The 15,683-nt window shown below is 30.7% G+C and overlaps 2 protein-coding genes across 2 annotated transcripts; one reads left to right on the forward strand and one right to left on the reverse strand.

Moving 5' to 3' along the window:
- Nucleotides 1–8,586: 8,586 nt before the first annotated feature.
- LOC132045439 (uncharacterized) lies at nucleotides 8,587–12,513 on the forward strand. The gene is made up of 2 exons (XM_059436018.1): nucleotides 8,587–9,189; nucleotides 11,785–12,513. Exons 1-2 carry the CDS (start codon nucleotides 8,738–8,740, stop codon nucleotides 12,233–12,235), a joined length of 903 nt encoding a protein of 300 aa, XP_059292001.1. The 5' UTR covers nucleotides 8,587–8,737; the 3' UTR covers nucleotides 12,236–12,513.
- A 259-nt stretch (nucleotides 12,514–12,772) lies between these two features.
- Nucleotides 12,773–14,890, reverse strand: LOC132045440 (thioredoxin H2-like). Its single transcript, XM_059436019.1, has 3 exons — nucleotides 14,595–14,890; nucleotides 13,129–13,251; nucleotides 12,773–13,017 (listed from the first exon to the last, which is right to left on the reverse strand). Exons 1-3 carry the CDS (start codon nucleotides 14,727–14,729, stop codon nucleotides 12,886–12,888), a joined length of 390 nt encoding a protein of 129 aa, XP_059292002.1. The 5' UTR covers nucleotides 14,730–14,890; the 3' UTR covers nucleotides 12,773–12,885.
- Nucleotides 14,891–15,683: the final 793 nt, after the last annotated feature.

Consider the following 15,683-nt stretch of genomic DNA (forward strand, 5'->3'; position numbering starts at 1 on the left):
ATTATATCAACATTCATAGGGCCTCTTCTTATAGGAGGATGAACAACATAAGGTGGTCAGGTGCAACAACAATAATTTAATAATGTGTATCTATATAATTCATCTTGAGCACTCCAAACTCGATAACTCTAAATTTAAAAACGTTTTAGCTTCTATTACTATTTGACAAGATGATGATTTTTTAATTAAATAACCCTTAAAGTGAACATGTATTTCAGACATTGAAATGGTAGAGCAGGAAACTAAAAAGAAATCTTACCCGAGAAAATAAACAAAAAAAGTGAGGAAAACGATAATGATTGATGATTTCTTCATCTTCTAAAGCTTTTTTTTTTTAGCAAAGCATAGATGTTGCACAAAGCTATTATGCCAGTACATGTATATATATACATACAATCATTTTGATCTTGATTAATTGCTTACCTTAATAGTATATAGTAAGTAATAAAGACAATTAGCCAACATCTTTGAAAGGTGGTTTCAGGGATTTGGAAACAAATTTATACTTAACTAATTGCTGAGATTTTGTTCCTATATATTAATTATTGGAATCTATTGTATAATTTTATTTTATTTATCCTTTTTTTATGACCAAAGCCTTCTTTTGTTTCTTCAGATATTCGGTATCTGAAATTTACTGGCTTGAATAATCCGAATTGGCACCAGGTAGGACCACTATAACGACCAGTACCCTTCTATATGCATATATGTAGGGAAACTAGTATATGGAAGCAGGAAAAAAAACCAAAAACGGAAAAACAAATGAAAACCATAAACTAAAGGTGATAATTACTTGCTCTAAATCTAAATTATATAAATTACTTTTATAAACAAAACGCAAAGACATTTTCAAATGAAAAACAACATTAGATTTCATTTGTATTACATAAAAATATTTTATAGAAGCAAATATATTTTGAAGTATAAGTTTGGTGATTGACAAAAATGATTGCTTGATTGGGATGACTGTTACAAGTTGAAGTACCTGGTCTTGTTAGTTGGTTCGTATCAATACATAACACTTAATAACGGATCTAGGATTTATTTACGCGTGAGGTTTGTTTAGTGATAGAGTACTTTCATCACTAACTAATAAATTAAAAGTTCGAGTCACACCAGATTAAGCGAAACACTTTAAATTTTTAAGTAAGGGTGGTGGATAAACTAAAACTTAAAAACCTTCAGTAGGTATCCACTTTATACACTACTAAGGTGGAGGGTATTGATTCTAAAAAATAAAATCTTTTTCCTCCTTTCTCTCTACCTATTATACGGATCTACCAAAAGGAAAAAATAAAATCTTTCTTTTTCCACGTTTGTTTTCTCCATTAGTAACGTTTATAAAATACATAATACATATTTAAACTTTCAATCTTAGATCGTTGAACATGAAAATAGGTACTCCCTCAGTTCACTTTTACTTATCTAGTTTGAACTTTGCACATCTTTTAAAAAACAATAATTGATGTTGATATTTTAACACAATACTCGTATTAATTGATATTTAGTCTTAAGTCTTGAAAAATAATTTGAGAAATAAGTAATTAATGCTCAAGGTAAAACATGAAGGATTTGTTTTTTTTCTTGATATGCTAAAAGTGAAATAAAAGTAAAAATGTATTTTTAGAATATTGGACAAGTAAAGATGAACAGGGAGAGTATATTATTACCTTAATTTATCACTTAACTGCAATAAATTAACTTAATTTGGTGTATGCATTGAATTCGAGGAAGTCTTTTCCCTACTGCTTTAATGGCTTTAAGAAGACTTGAAGCTATGTAGAGAAGGAAATCAATGAGAAATTTTCTTCAAATGTTCGGTATTCAAATGGGTGAATATCATTTTCACCCTCAACTTTGCTCTAAAAATCAAACTCTTCCTTAACTTTGAATAATAGACATTCTCCCCCTTTTATCCTATATAATGTCTATTTTACCTATGACATTGTCAATCCTCCATCTATGTATTACTTTTTTATATTATATAAAATTTATATTTTTAACCTAGGTATTTATAGATTTTTATTTAAATTCATATTATAATTAGAATAATCTTTTTATGAATATATCACAAAATCTAATGTCACTTTTTATGATTGGTATTTTAATATTATGTGCATTAAGTATATATTATGTATGTACACATGCATGTACACACACACACACACACACACACACACTCACATATTACCTGTTATTTTTACATATATATGTATATTTATATTTATGTTTCACTTCTATCTTATTCTCTATTGTCAATATATAAACGAGTTTTGGTTGTCATTAGTGGAATATTTTAAATTATAATTTAAAATTCTTGAATTTATATAGATAATCTTTTAGGAATTTATTATAGAATGAACCTCTATTTTTAATAATTTTTTTGTATTACCTGCATTTAAATATATTTATAAAGTTATTATTACTTGTTATTTTTACTTGTATCAATAAGATATCCAGTTTTGATTATTATTAATTAAAAAAATTATTCTTCTCATTTATTTCATGATAGAACGGCATGAAGTTATATACTCAACTAGTATTCCTCACTTTTCTTTTTCCGTCTCGATAATAATATTTATTTTTTACAGGAAATTTGTTACATAGATTAAAGAGATAAAAAAAATCATGATTTTAAAAAAGTAAACGAAAAAAAAGGCAAGTGTATAATGTAAGGGTAAAATAGGAATTTGAAAAAGTCAATTAGGATAAAGGGGGGAGAATAACTATTGTTCAAAGTTGAAGGGGGAGTTTGACTTTTAGAGCAAAGTTGGGGGGTGAAAATAATTTTCACTTATTGACTTGACTAACTTGAATTAGCACCAGGTAGCCCACTAATGACCAATGCCTTTTATAAGCATATACGTAAGGAAACTAGTATATGGAAGCCAAATAAATCTGTACTATACTAAAAGCACGAAGGGCCTTAGAAATATTGATTGAACTTTTTGCCCTTCATTAAGACACTCTACAATAGACAAAATAGTCATTTAATAATTGTCTAATATTTAGGAGTTAAAAATTCATTAAATTTTGATTATTAAACTTTTCCTTATTTGAATTACGCACCTAAAATTTAGGGCTTTAAACCTAAAATTTAGGGCTTTAAAACCAACTAAAATTTTAATTATTAATTTTTCCTTATTTGGCTTATATAAAATACGGCAAAGGCTCAAATATGCCCCTAACCTTTGCGAAATTGTACACATTTGCCCGTCGTTAAAAGGTTGGTGCAAAGATGCCCCTAACGTTTTTTTTTTGCCATACGTGCCCTTGAGTTAACGGAAAATATTGGAGGGCATAGTTGTTCAGTTTCGCAAACGTTAGGGGCATATTTGAGCCTTTGAAATTCTTGAATATTATGGCATAAAATATCATTGCATTCCAAAACATAAAAAAATATTTGTAATTACAATCCATTCACCGTTGCATTACATCAAAAGTATACAACTAAAAGAGCAGATGCAATTACAACTATCTTTTAAAGACTGTTTTCACAAACAAGAGCATCATTTCCCCTTTTCAAAAGATTTTTTTTTTACTGATGATAATACCATTTTTATTTTTCAATTTGTTGATAATCTGGATAGTTCTTTATGGATATTTTTTTGTCTTCTCAATCTCAATATCTACACAATAATGGATACAACAATTACCGCAATAAAACATAAACATAAAAAATGAGATAACTTACATAGACTTATGACACATGAAAAAATTTCTCCCGCAGTGCTCAAAATTTTGATAATAATAATAGAAAGAGTATCACATTTTAAGCATTTATACGGTTTCTTACATAACATTCAATGTGGTTTAGCCCTTTCGTGAATTTCACGCATGACCGAAATTTAGTAGAATTATTTGAAGTCCATAAATGAGATGGAGTGCAGTAACTCCACGTCTACAAACCCTTCCACAACTCCACATCCACAAACCGTTCATGACCATTTGAAGAACTCGAAGCTTCGACATTTCATAAACAAGTGAAAGAATAAGAGAGAAAAGTGAGGGGTTGTACGATAAGTGTGAAGTTTCAAAATGCAGTTGCAATAAATCATTGGCTAGCATAAAGTGCACTACAAAAAAATATGAGAACTATTTGTGCCATAATATTCAAGAATTTCAAAGGCTCAAATATGCCCCTAATGTTTTGGCCGAACAAATATGCCCTCAAATATTTTCCGTTAACTCAAGGGCATGTATGGCCAAAAAAAAACGTTAGGGGCATCTTTGCACCAACCTTTTAACGACGGGCAAATGTGTACAATTTCGCAAAGCTTAGGGGCATATTTGGACTTTAACCGTATAAAATATAACATATATGGAAAAAAAAAAAAGTTAATAACACATGAAAAGTACATTACCAGATTATGGAATTGTTTACGGTGATATTTTGCTAGCTTTGTATCAATGTGAATTCTAAAACCCTAAATAACGAAAGTCATATCCAACTAAAAAAACAATAAATTCCTTATAAAGAGTACCTAATTTGAATAGGAATCAATTATGATTTGTACAAGTTAAAATTAAATGTAAAGATACGTAAAAGTAGTATGCACTAAATAAGATTTTGACTAATTAAAGTTCCGTTAAAAAAAAAAAAACTACATATATTTTAAATGCATATCGTCAATTAAATAGGATACTTGGTGTTCAACACCTTTTAGGTTTTAGAAGTATTTTTTTTCGGTTACAAAATCTTAGGTTTAGGAGCTAAATTCCTCTTTCTTTACTTGGATTTGTTATTAAGTCTTTTACCTTCTTGTAATAAATCTATATAAGTCATTATCAATTGATTCTTCATCAATATTCTTGTGCAGGCGAAAGAAGATTCGAGTATGTGATTGAGACTTCACGCCGATTAAGCTCGAATTTAAGAATATGTTTTTTTCTTGAATTTTATTTCTAATTCATATTGTTCTATTTATGTTGTTAAGGTTTTATCACGTATTTGAATACGTCATATGTTCATGTTAATACTTTTTTGTTTGTTGGAACCATACTTATAAAGAAAATAGAGAATTGTTTGCAAAAAGAAAAATTGTACCTATTTTCATAAATATTTATCATGTTTTTCATCTATATTGAATGATAGAGTCTACTACTTTTAGACGTAGTTGTGAAACTGAAAAGAACGAGCTTCAAAGTTCAAACTTGTGGAAAAAGTTGTTTAACATTTTAAGTTAACTAATATTAATTAAAAAATTCATATACAATTCTCACTTGAACAATAATGCGGGAAAGCTGAATAATCGTAACTACAGGTAACTTAATTTTCTTTACTATATGAAATCTCATTTAAAATTTTACCACGTGCAACTGTTTCAATTGTGAATAAATCATGAGAACTAGCATATTGTCATTATTTAATAATAGAATTTAATGGTTTTTTTTCTGGTACAGGCTCTAATGATTAGCGAACGCACATAATATGATCAAACAGTCGTTTTAGAGGTAATTTAATTTTTTTTTTCATCAATTCAAATAATTATCTTTCGGCGGTAAAGAAGTAGTTCAAAATTGGAACGTACTTTCTCCAACTATCTATTGTTTTTGTTTTTGTATCAACTTAGGGACGTAGGATAACTAGAAAACTTTCAGCAAGGGGAAATCAGAAAATTGTAGGAATTATTGGTATGGGCTTCTACTAATTGGGGCATAGAATGCATCGGTCAGTCATTACACTTGATTGCTACATGAAATGTGTAACCATATAGCAGATGAAATCCTCTACACGTTGATAAGCTTATTTTATATTCGAAGTTATTTAGATTCTCATATCTTATGCCTTTTTCTTTGAAAATATCTACATTGTTTAAATTTGTTTTTAAATGTTACTAGCATTAGCGCTAATATTTTAAATTTAGTTGTAATTACTTAATAACCAAAAACACTAAAGAGAATCTGTGTTTTTTGAAAGAAAAAAGACCATATTATCGGTTGAGAGAAGAGTGAATAAATCAAATATAGATAAAAGTTAGATTTCTTGAATGGCGATAATAGTTCATTAATCACAATTAATAAAATGATGTATTTGAATAGCTCGATATTATTTATTATTAGACGAGTTGCATCTATTTTGACATCCATTGCTATTTTACATAATTTTGTATTTTTAAAAGAATTTTAATTTATTGACACGTGTAACGCCTGTACACTAAAACTAGTATTAAAATATATGTATATACTTTTTTAAAAAATTTCATATTCAATCAAACACTATCGTATAAAATAAATATAAAACTTACTATCAAATAAAATAAATATAAAAATTTAATTTGAAAAGTCATGTAATGTGAGGATCTGGATTATATCCACCAATATAATATTTTTTTTACGTTATTAATATAATTTAATTAAGTATAGTATTTTCTTAGTTTCTAGATTATCATACTCCAATTTTGTTATAAAAAGTTATCTATTTTAGGTAAACTTGCGTAATGGTGTGAAAAGATCCACCAATTAAAAATTTACATGTAAAAAAGTTAAAAAATCTTACTTTCGATAGTGTTACAAGAAGTTACCTATTATAGGTAAGCCGGCGTAATGGTGTGAAAAGATCCACCAATAAAGAATTATATGTGATAAAAGTTAAAGAATCTTAGTTTCAATTGTGTTATAAGAAATTACCTATTGTAGGTAAACTTGCCTAATGGTGTGAAAAAGATCCACCAATAAAAATTTATATGTAAAAAAGTTAAAAATTCTTAGTAGGCGTTTGGCCATTCAATTTAAAAACATGATTTCATATTTTGATTTAAAATCAGTGTTTGTTTATGAAATTTGCACAAAATTTCAACTTCAATTTAAAAACATGATTTCATATCATGATTTCAAATCTCAAATTCTCCAAAAAGTAGGATTTGGGATTCCAAATCATGATTTCAATTTTTTTTTAAATGTAAAATTTGACCCATAGGTTTATATTTTATATAAAAAAAAACTCATAAGTTGGTAGATATATGTATTAAATGTAAAACTTGACTCAAAGTGACAATGTTGGTTCGTTTTCTCTATCATCTGATAGAAAATGCATCTTTCGATGTGAAGAGATTATCCGTATCATGTGGGAGGATTAAAGAGTGGTTACGTATAAGACATCCTCAACTTTCCTTTTTATTGAACTATGGTTTGCTCTATGAGAAAAAAATACAACTTAAAAAATCCAAGTTGCATGTCCAAACAAAACTTTAACTTCAAATCAACCTGATTTCAAATCATCGATTTCGTATCATGATATTAAATCATGTCCAAATGGGGCCTTAGTTTCAATCGTGTTATAAAAAAAATTACGTATTGTCGGTAAACTTGTGTAATGGTGCGGAAAAGATCCTAATGGTGTGAAAAAGATCCACCAATAAAAAGTTATATGTAAAAAAGTTAAAAAATCTTAGTTTCAATTGTGCTATAAAAAGTTACCTATTGTGGGTAAATTTGTGTAATGGTGTGAAAAAACTCCCAGTGGTGTGAAAAAGTTCAACCAATAAAAATTTATATGTAAAAGACTTAAAATTCTTAGTTCATGCAAACATTATTCGTCCACATCATGACGGCGTATACACCGCCGCCTAGTCGCCAAAACAGATTCTGTGAATAGTACACACTCCCAACACAAGATACTCTGTCTGTCGGCCCTTCTTTTACGCGCCTTGCACGTTCTCACAACTCCCACTAGCTACTTCCTTTAATATTCCCTTCTTCTCAAATTATTTGTCGTTTTATTTTATTTTACAATCCCTTAAGAAATACTCCGTGACGATCAAAAAGAGTATCACGTAGCCATTATTATTTTTCAAAAAGAGTGTTCATTTACCAGAAATAATTAATTTTACTTTTTCAAATTTGCCCTTATTAAGTGTTAAATGACCAAATTCCAATACCTATTTAATTAGGGGTATTTTAGATAAATTACCTATTTTTGTCTAGAAGTTAGTATTTTCTTAAGGGGTGTGCAAATGACTAAGTGTATACTCTTTTTTAACCGGAGAGAGTATTAATTAAAAAGGGTATCTCTCCATTGCATGTTTATTATATTTTTGAGATGCATATTGTTTCTTGAAATATATTAATTAATAATTACATATTTGTAAATAATATTATAAAATAAATTGTATATATTTTTTAAAGTAATAATGTTATAATTTAATTAATTACAAAGATTAAAAGCACATATTTTGTAAGAACATCATGTGCTGGATATTTGATGAAAAGATTAATATTATACATATAATGTCATTAACATTATTCAAATGTTTGATAAAAAATAATAATTTATCAATTATAAGTAATTACTTAGCCTGATAAACATGTCACCAATTACATTCAATTCTAATTACACGAGTTGCTTTCCAAACATGCCCTAAAAGTAATAAGTTTAAGTGAAAATCTATTTCTTATAGCGGAAGTAAAAGTGAACGAGAGAGCCCCTCCCACTAACAACTTCGTTGTATTTTATTCCTCCGTCATACTCCGTCACCGTTATAATCCTACGTGTCATGTAACAACTGCACAGCTGTAAATTAGTACTCCTACCTTTTATAACAATCCCGTATATAAATAAATAAAAAATCTCTCACCCCACTCTGGCGTATCTTAGCACAACCTCCACCATTTCTCTAGCCTACGCACTCGCCGGATTTTTTTGCCTTGTTCTACGGGTCAACTATTAATTCAATCTTGCATAAATTTATATAAACCCAAACACAACCTACATTCTCTCAAACACAGAAAAATAAAAATGGGGGTTGATTACTATAAGACACTGAAAGTATCACCAAATGCAACAGAAGAAGATTTAAAGAAATCATACAAGAGATTAGCGATGAGGTGGCATCCAGATAAGAATAATGGTGAGAACAAGAAAGAAGCTGAATCGAAATTCAAGCAAATATCTGAAGCATATGATGTGCTTAGTGATCCACAAAAGAGACAGATCTATGATATATATGGTGATGAAGCATTAAAATCAGGTCAATTTGATCCATCATCACCTATGAATAGAGGATTTAAGTTTGATTCACGTGATGCTGAAGATATATTTGCGGAGTTTTTTGGTGGGTATAGTGGTGGTAGTGTGAGGGTTAAGAAAGCTGAACCTGTTGAGAATAAGTTGTTGTGTGGTTTGGAAGAGTTATATAAAGGTTCTAAGAGAAAAATGAAGATTTCAAGAATTGTTCGTGATGATACTGGGTAAGTTTATGTTATACAAGTACCGGCAAATATTAATTTATGTGATTTTTTCAGAAGACTCTTTTCTTGAATATTATTCAAAAGAAATTTGGATTTCCACCAATTAGTAACCCAAGATTCTAGACATTTATTAACTGAGAAAGAAATTCACCAGGGCAAAAATACTATAGATGCAAGATAGAAAAGAGGAGGGGGTTCTTTTTTCTCTTGGCCTTTGTTTGGCAAGTTGTTGTAAGTTTTCGATGAGATTCTTAATAATATCCTAGAAAATTCATGATGTATTCGAGAAAAAAATTCTGACATAAATAAATTACACTTCGTTTTCGAGAGTCAAATTTCTTTATTTTGACCGTGAATTCGGATATACATTCTTTAAGTTTTTTTTTTTTATTTTTTTATTTTAAATAATTTGCATATTTAGGAACTACATAAAAAGTACTATACATCATAATACTCAATTAACAATTTAAAATATTTAAAGGGCACTCAAATAAATTGAGATCGAAGATTTTCTTGTTTGACTCTCGAAAAACGAAAATTATGGCATAAATTGGAACCGAAGGAGTATATGAATTGTATCATCCTCTATCCAAATTTGCTAAAGTCTGTATATTAAATTTGTTCTCTACTATTCTGAATAAGCAATTTAGGTTCAAGGGTTATTGTGCTGAGTGAATTATATATATCTGAGCCATCTATATTTAGGATTATTTCCATTATATTTGTTTTCCTTCTTTGCTTTTGATCTGGCCTATTGATGGATATATTTGGGGTTGATAGGTGTGATTGGGTCTTTTGTGTGGTGAATTTGGCACAGGTTGCCAAGTTAATCCTGTCCACCAAGGTTGAAATAAATGGTCTTACACTAAGGGGTCCTTTGGTAGGGTGTATAAGAATGGTACCGAATAAGGTGTATTAGTAATGTTGGGATTAGTTATGCTGGCACTATTTTTTATAGACTGTTTGGTTTGTGGTATTAAGTAAGATGCATTGCATAATTTCTAAATAGTACTGAATAGGGTGTATAAGTATAATAATATTACTGGAATTGTTAATGCCATTATTACTGTGTTTAGTATTGAATAGGGTGTATAAGTAATATTGATATTAGATGTACCAGACGTAAATTTGCAATGAAACATTGTACTATAGCTTAGTATCAACATTATTCTACCTAATGCACCCTACTAAACGAGCCACAAGGGTTATAATTGTGAGGGATCCTTAGGAAGTTACTCCCGTGCCTCAACCACTAGTCCACTAGGCCATCCCCTTGAAACTGTGCCTTTGAGATTATTCCAACAGTAATGTATTAAAACAAGACAACATATGGGGGTTATGCATGAATTGTATAGAATGAGTGAATGATATTGGCGAGTGGAGGGAAAGTTCTTTGATTATCATGACTAAAGTACATTTAACTTAAGTTATGCTTATCAGTCAGGACAGCACCGAAGAACGAATATAAGTGGTTTGTCTAGTGTGAAGTTACAGAGAATAAACGAGACATAGTTACTGATACTTTCTTGAATGTGTTACAAAACCAATTTGAAAGTGTAATTCTGTAGATGTGACAGTTGGAACTAAGCTGAAGGAGCTTGTCACTTTTTGGCCATCTATAATCAACTCTTTCCATCAACCATTTGCAAGTGCTACTTGTGACAACTTTAGTTGTCCTTCATGTTCTTTTACCATCTGCCTCTAGGTGAAATGCGTGATAATTCTGATGTAAATATAATTCCAATCTGTGGATTTTGGTGGGTGATTTATAGCTCACTGACATCCCAATTTCCAATAGTGAGTCTTATTGGAAATAACTTCTAAGATTTACTTTTGAGCTTTATCGGGGAATAGAACACTTGGTTTCACAGCAAACCTTTTAGATAGCTCTTCAAGCTCAACGAGGAAAACCATAATATGCTGTTTGAAGTTTTCATTTTGAAATCGATGGTATTTGAGGTTAGAAAATTGATATTTTTTGAGTTTGCTGACTCTAGAATGATTTATCTTAAAAGAATACAACATCTTTGTTGCTTATCAATCTGAATATAGATAGTGTTTTAACTATGCATTTACATACTTCCAGTTAGTTGGACTTAAATCTTCCTATGCAAGAATACTCGTTTGCTTTGAGAAATTACATATTGTTACTACTATGGAACGCATGCTTCTGTCATCTATTATTACTAAATTACTCCAAATTTTTTGGATCAGATATATGATTTTAGGATCAAAGCAACTTTCCCTACAGAATATAAGTCTTAACATTGCTCCGTTATGATCACCAGAGAGGTACATTAGTCGTGGTGCATGTTCCATTTCCTGGTTGCAATGATATAAGTTTTAACAAAAGGTACAGTTGATAGGAAGACAAATTTTCTGCTGCTAAAGCAGCATTATCTTTTTTGGAGGTGCAGAGTGAAAGTGAGGGGATAACACAGAAATGACTTAACAGTAGAATTCTGTGAACATGTGATTACTACCGTTGCATGTATTTAATATAGAAGTTACAATTAATTAGTTTGCACTTAATTGGTCTAATACTGGTTCTTAGTCTCATCAGTTTTGTCTTCCATGTATGAATTATATTTGCAGTAAGCCCACAACTATTGAAGAGGTCTTGGCAATACACATTAAACCTGGTTGGAAGAAAGGCACAAAAATCACTTTCCCAGAGAAAGGGAATCATGAACCCGGAGCTGCACCTGGTGATCTTATTTTTGTAATAGATGAAAAGCCACATGATGTTTTCAAGAGAGACGGGAATGATCTAGTGATCAATCAGAAAATCTCACTAGTAGATGCTCTCGCTGGGAAAACTATCAACTTGATTACTTTGGATGGAAGGGAACTCACAATACCAATTACAGATGTTGTTAAACCAGGACATGAGAAGATAATTTCAAACGAAGGAATGCCAATATCAAAAGAACCTGGAAAGAAAGGAAATTTGAAGATCAAGTTTGAGGTTAAATTCCCGTCAAGGCTTAGTTCAGATCAGAAATCTGATATCAGAAGAGTATTGGGCAGAACAGCTGACAACTAAGCCACGGTTTAACTTATGATTTCACTAAGAATGATTGTTTATGTAAATACTTGACAAGTTTACATAAAGTTTATGCTAGACATAAGACGAGAATTGTGCATAGTAGGATCAGTGTTTTGACGATGCCACTCAAGGTTTACTTTTATTTAGCACCATTAAAGAAGCTAATATAGCAGCTACTTCAGCTGCTCATATATAATTCTTACGTTGGATATTGAACACGTTAGGAAGTTTACTAGTTGGTTATTAACATATTTGTTGGTTTTTTGGCATTGTCATGTTTGGTTTTGTGGCATTGGCATGGATGAAGCATTTTTTCTTTGCACATTTTTGTTCATACTGTATTTGCTTTCTGTCCAGGTTTTGGCTTTTCATTTTGTCCCGTGTTAACCCAGAAGAATGCGAAAGCTTTTCTGTTAGTATTGAAATTTATGCAGGGTAACTTCAATATCATCTACTAATATATACACGCGCGCGCACATAGAGAGGGGAGGGGTCTTTGTTGAATAGGGTAGTTGGATATGGAGAAGAGTGATATGGACACAACACAAGCAAGGCATCTTCTTATTCAAGCCCAATATACAACAATGACAAGGGATATCATCACCCTTATTGAAGTGAGGAAGAAATAGTGCTTTCTTTTTGGTTCCTTAAGCTCTGTTTATTTCAATCTTCTTCTGCAGCCCATCTTTATCTGCTCCCACAAGTTTATCAACTATTTTCCCTTGCTTTATCAGCACGAATGTTGGCATTGCTTGCACCCCATATTCTTGGGCTACATCCTGCTTTCAACGAATTAATATTAAGTTTAACATTAAATATATCTTAGTAGAAAAAATAATAAACAGAAACGAACAAAACTTGCAAGCAAAGCATATAATTAAAGCTCATACAGCCAGTTCATCCACATCAATCTTGATGAACTCGACGTCTGTATATTTAGCAGCAAACTCATTGATAACTGGCTCCATGTGTCGGCAGGGACCACACCATGAAGCTGTGAAGTCAATAACAATCTAGCAGTCACAAGAGGAAGAAAAAAAAAAAAAAAAAAGAGTCAATGATATTGGTACAGCCTAATATATACTCCCTCCCGTCCATATTAAGTTTTGTTTTTAGCTTGGGCACACTCCTTAAAAAATTTACTCATTCTTAGAAAGTGAAAATATGTTTTTAGTAATTTGACCTTAATTAGATTATACATATTTAATATAGTTTCTTCAACAATAACAACATACCCAGTATAATTCCACAAAGTAGGGCCTGAGAAGGGTGAGGTGTATGGGACATTGTTCATTAATGAATGAAAACGCAAAGTAAAAAGTTTGATAGCGATTTATTTATACAATATTTGGACGAGTTGTGGAATCTTGGGGAGTAATTTTAACGATTTGCCTGTTTCGCCGAAATCGCTTTCAAAGCGATAGATTGTGCTTATGTCATTTAAAGCATTAATTCGATAAGTTGATTATCCTTTTGTTAAAAGTAAAATTACCCACGAACTTTGAAAAATAGTTCATCCATACCCTTCGTTATACTTTAGGGCCAATTATACCTTCTTAGTTATCTTGTAAATTAATTATACCTTATGTCTAACGGCCATGTGTGGCATCATCGACCCTTCAAAATTATTTTACCCTCAAATAATTTTTTACCCACTAAAATAACCCAACCCAACCCGAATTTTTTTTTTCCAACAAAACTAATACGGATAATTTTTCTAGCAAAAAAAAATAAAAATTTCCGTATTAGTTTGGCTGGAAAAAAAAATTCAAGTCGGGTTGGGTTATTTTAGTGGGTAAAAAATTATTTGAGGGTAAAATAATTTTGAAGGGCTGGGATGATGCCATGTGGCAGCCATTAGACACAAGGGTATAATTGACCCCATAGTATAACAGTAAGGGTATAATTGGCCCTAAAGTATAACGAAGGGTATGAATGAACTATTTTTTAAAGTTCAGGGGTAATTTTGGCCCTTTTCCGATTTTTATTTGATGTTGTTAATATTTCCAATAAGGTGTACACAGACCTTATCCCTGCCTCTATGGGGTAGAGAGGATGTTTCCGATGGACGCCCAGCTCAAGAAAATTATTTCCAGAGCATGGTTTGAAAGAATTGCAAGAGTAAAAGCTATGATAGTTAACATAATGTTTTGGTTGCATAAAAATCAACTTATCCAAATAGGGACAAATTTGAAAGAAAATAATTAATACTTTCTTCATTATTATGTATAACACCATTTATTTTGACCAAAATAAAAAGGTAAAGATACCGCTTATTATAAACCGGAGGGACTAACATCTTCTTTGAAAATTTTATAAATTAATATCTTCTTTGAAAATTTTGTAAAATGATTACCAATTTGTTTGTTTCTTTCAATGAATCAAAATGGAGCTGCCATGTTGCTGAGGAATGGAAACGTATGACTTGATTCTTCATGGGTACTGACAGCGCATTTGTTTGATGCCAAGCAGAAGAATTGTTGGCACCCATATTTTCTCAATAGTTTTGAAGCAAAGTTTTTTTTTGGAGTAAGTGGAAGAAATCAACTTGGCTTGATCTTGGGCTTACTATTTGGCAGGGACCCTTTTTATATTTCTTGCTGATGTGAGGGAAAATCTTATTCAAATTGAAGTAGAATATGTTCTTTAGTCCTTAATGTTAATAATTTCACTTACAGAAAATTAAACTCTAATGCTACTTTTGCTTTTTGTGTTGATGTTGTATTTAAATATTGCTATTGCTATTGCTATTGCTAATAGAGGGGATCACTACAAGTTTATTCTTATACTCCAAATTTTGGCTCAGCTAGCCCCTACTTTGCTTGTTATTATAGAGAAGATTTAATAAGTTGATATTCTAAAATTTTTTGGGGCAAATATTCCATTAGTTAAAGGCAGTAGGTCTACAGGACAATTCTGTTCTTTATGGAAACATTTTCCATAAAGCTTTAGTATTGTTATTGAGATAGCTTAAGACATAAAACTTGCATGATGAAGCTTTAATATAATGTATTGTAGAAGGCAACTAGATTGCATTTCGTACAAGAAATTATTAGATGGATTCTTATTAACGTTTGCTCCTACATACATATATGCTGAAAAGAACTCCACGAGTCAAATCAAATATAAGAAGCATACTTCAAATTATGTCAAGCGGTTCATTTATAACTCATAATTTATGGCATTTTACAAGCAATGCCTCAAAGAAGACTGAAATTACAGCCACACAAGATCAAAGTTAATTGCAAACCAGAATTTTAGACCACAAAAGATATTGATTCAGAAAAAAAAATAAAAAAATCTCGAATTAGAGGTGTTCATTTGCATAAGACCGCGATGATTCATTTGCGGCTGAGGCAAGACCGGGCGCTTTGGTGATTCATTAGGGCAAAAACAAAATTGATTTTACTACATAGTTTTATTAAGTTGAGTAATCATCTAAAGA

The sequence above is a fragment of the Lycium ferocissimum genome, unplaced genomic scaffold (genome assembly GCF_029784015.1).
Source record: "Lycium ferocissimum isolate CSIRO_LF1 unplaced genomic scaffold, AGI_CSIRO_Lferr_CH_V1 ctg67, whole genome shotgun sequence".
In the NCBI taxonomy this organism is placed as follows: domain Eukaryota; kingdom Viridiplantae; phylum Streptophyta; class Magnoliopsida; order Solanales; family Solanaceae; genus Lycium; species Lycium ferocissimum.

Bases quoted from the DNA above. Each gene is read 5' to 3' on its own strand.
- LOC132045439 (XM_059436018.1), top strand. From the start codon at position 8,738: ATGGGGGTTGATTACTATAAGACACTGAAAGTATCACCAAATGCAACA. The intron at 9,190-11,784 runs GTAAGTTTATGT...TTATATTTGCAG, and splicing joins ATTGTTCGTGATGATACTGG to TAAGCCCACAACTATTGAAG.
- LOC132045440 (XM_059436019.1), bottom strand. From the start codon at position 14,729: ATGGGTGCCAACAATTCTTCTGCTTGGCATCAAACAAATGCGCTGTCA. The intron at 13,252-14,594 runs GTAATCATTTTA...TGTGACTGCTAG, and splicing joins TGAAAGAAACAAACAAATTG to ATTGTTATTGACTTCACAGC. The intron at 13,018-13,128 runs GTATGAGCTTTA...CGTTGAAAGCAG, and splicing joins TTGATGTGGATGAACTGGCT to GATGTAGCCCAAGAATATGG.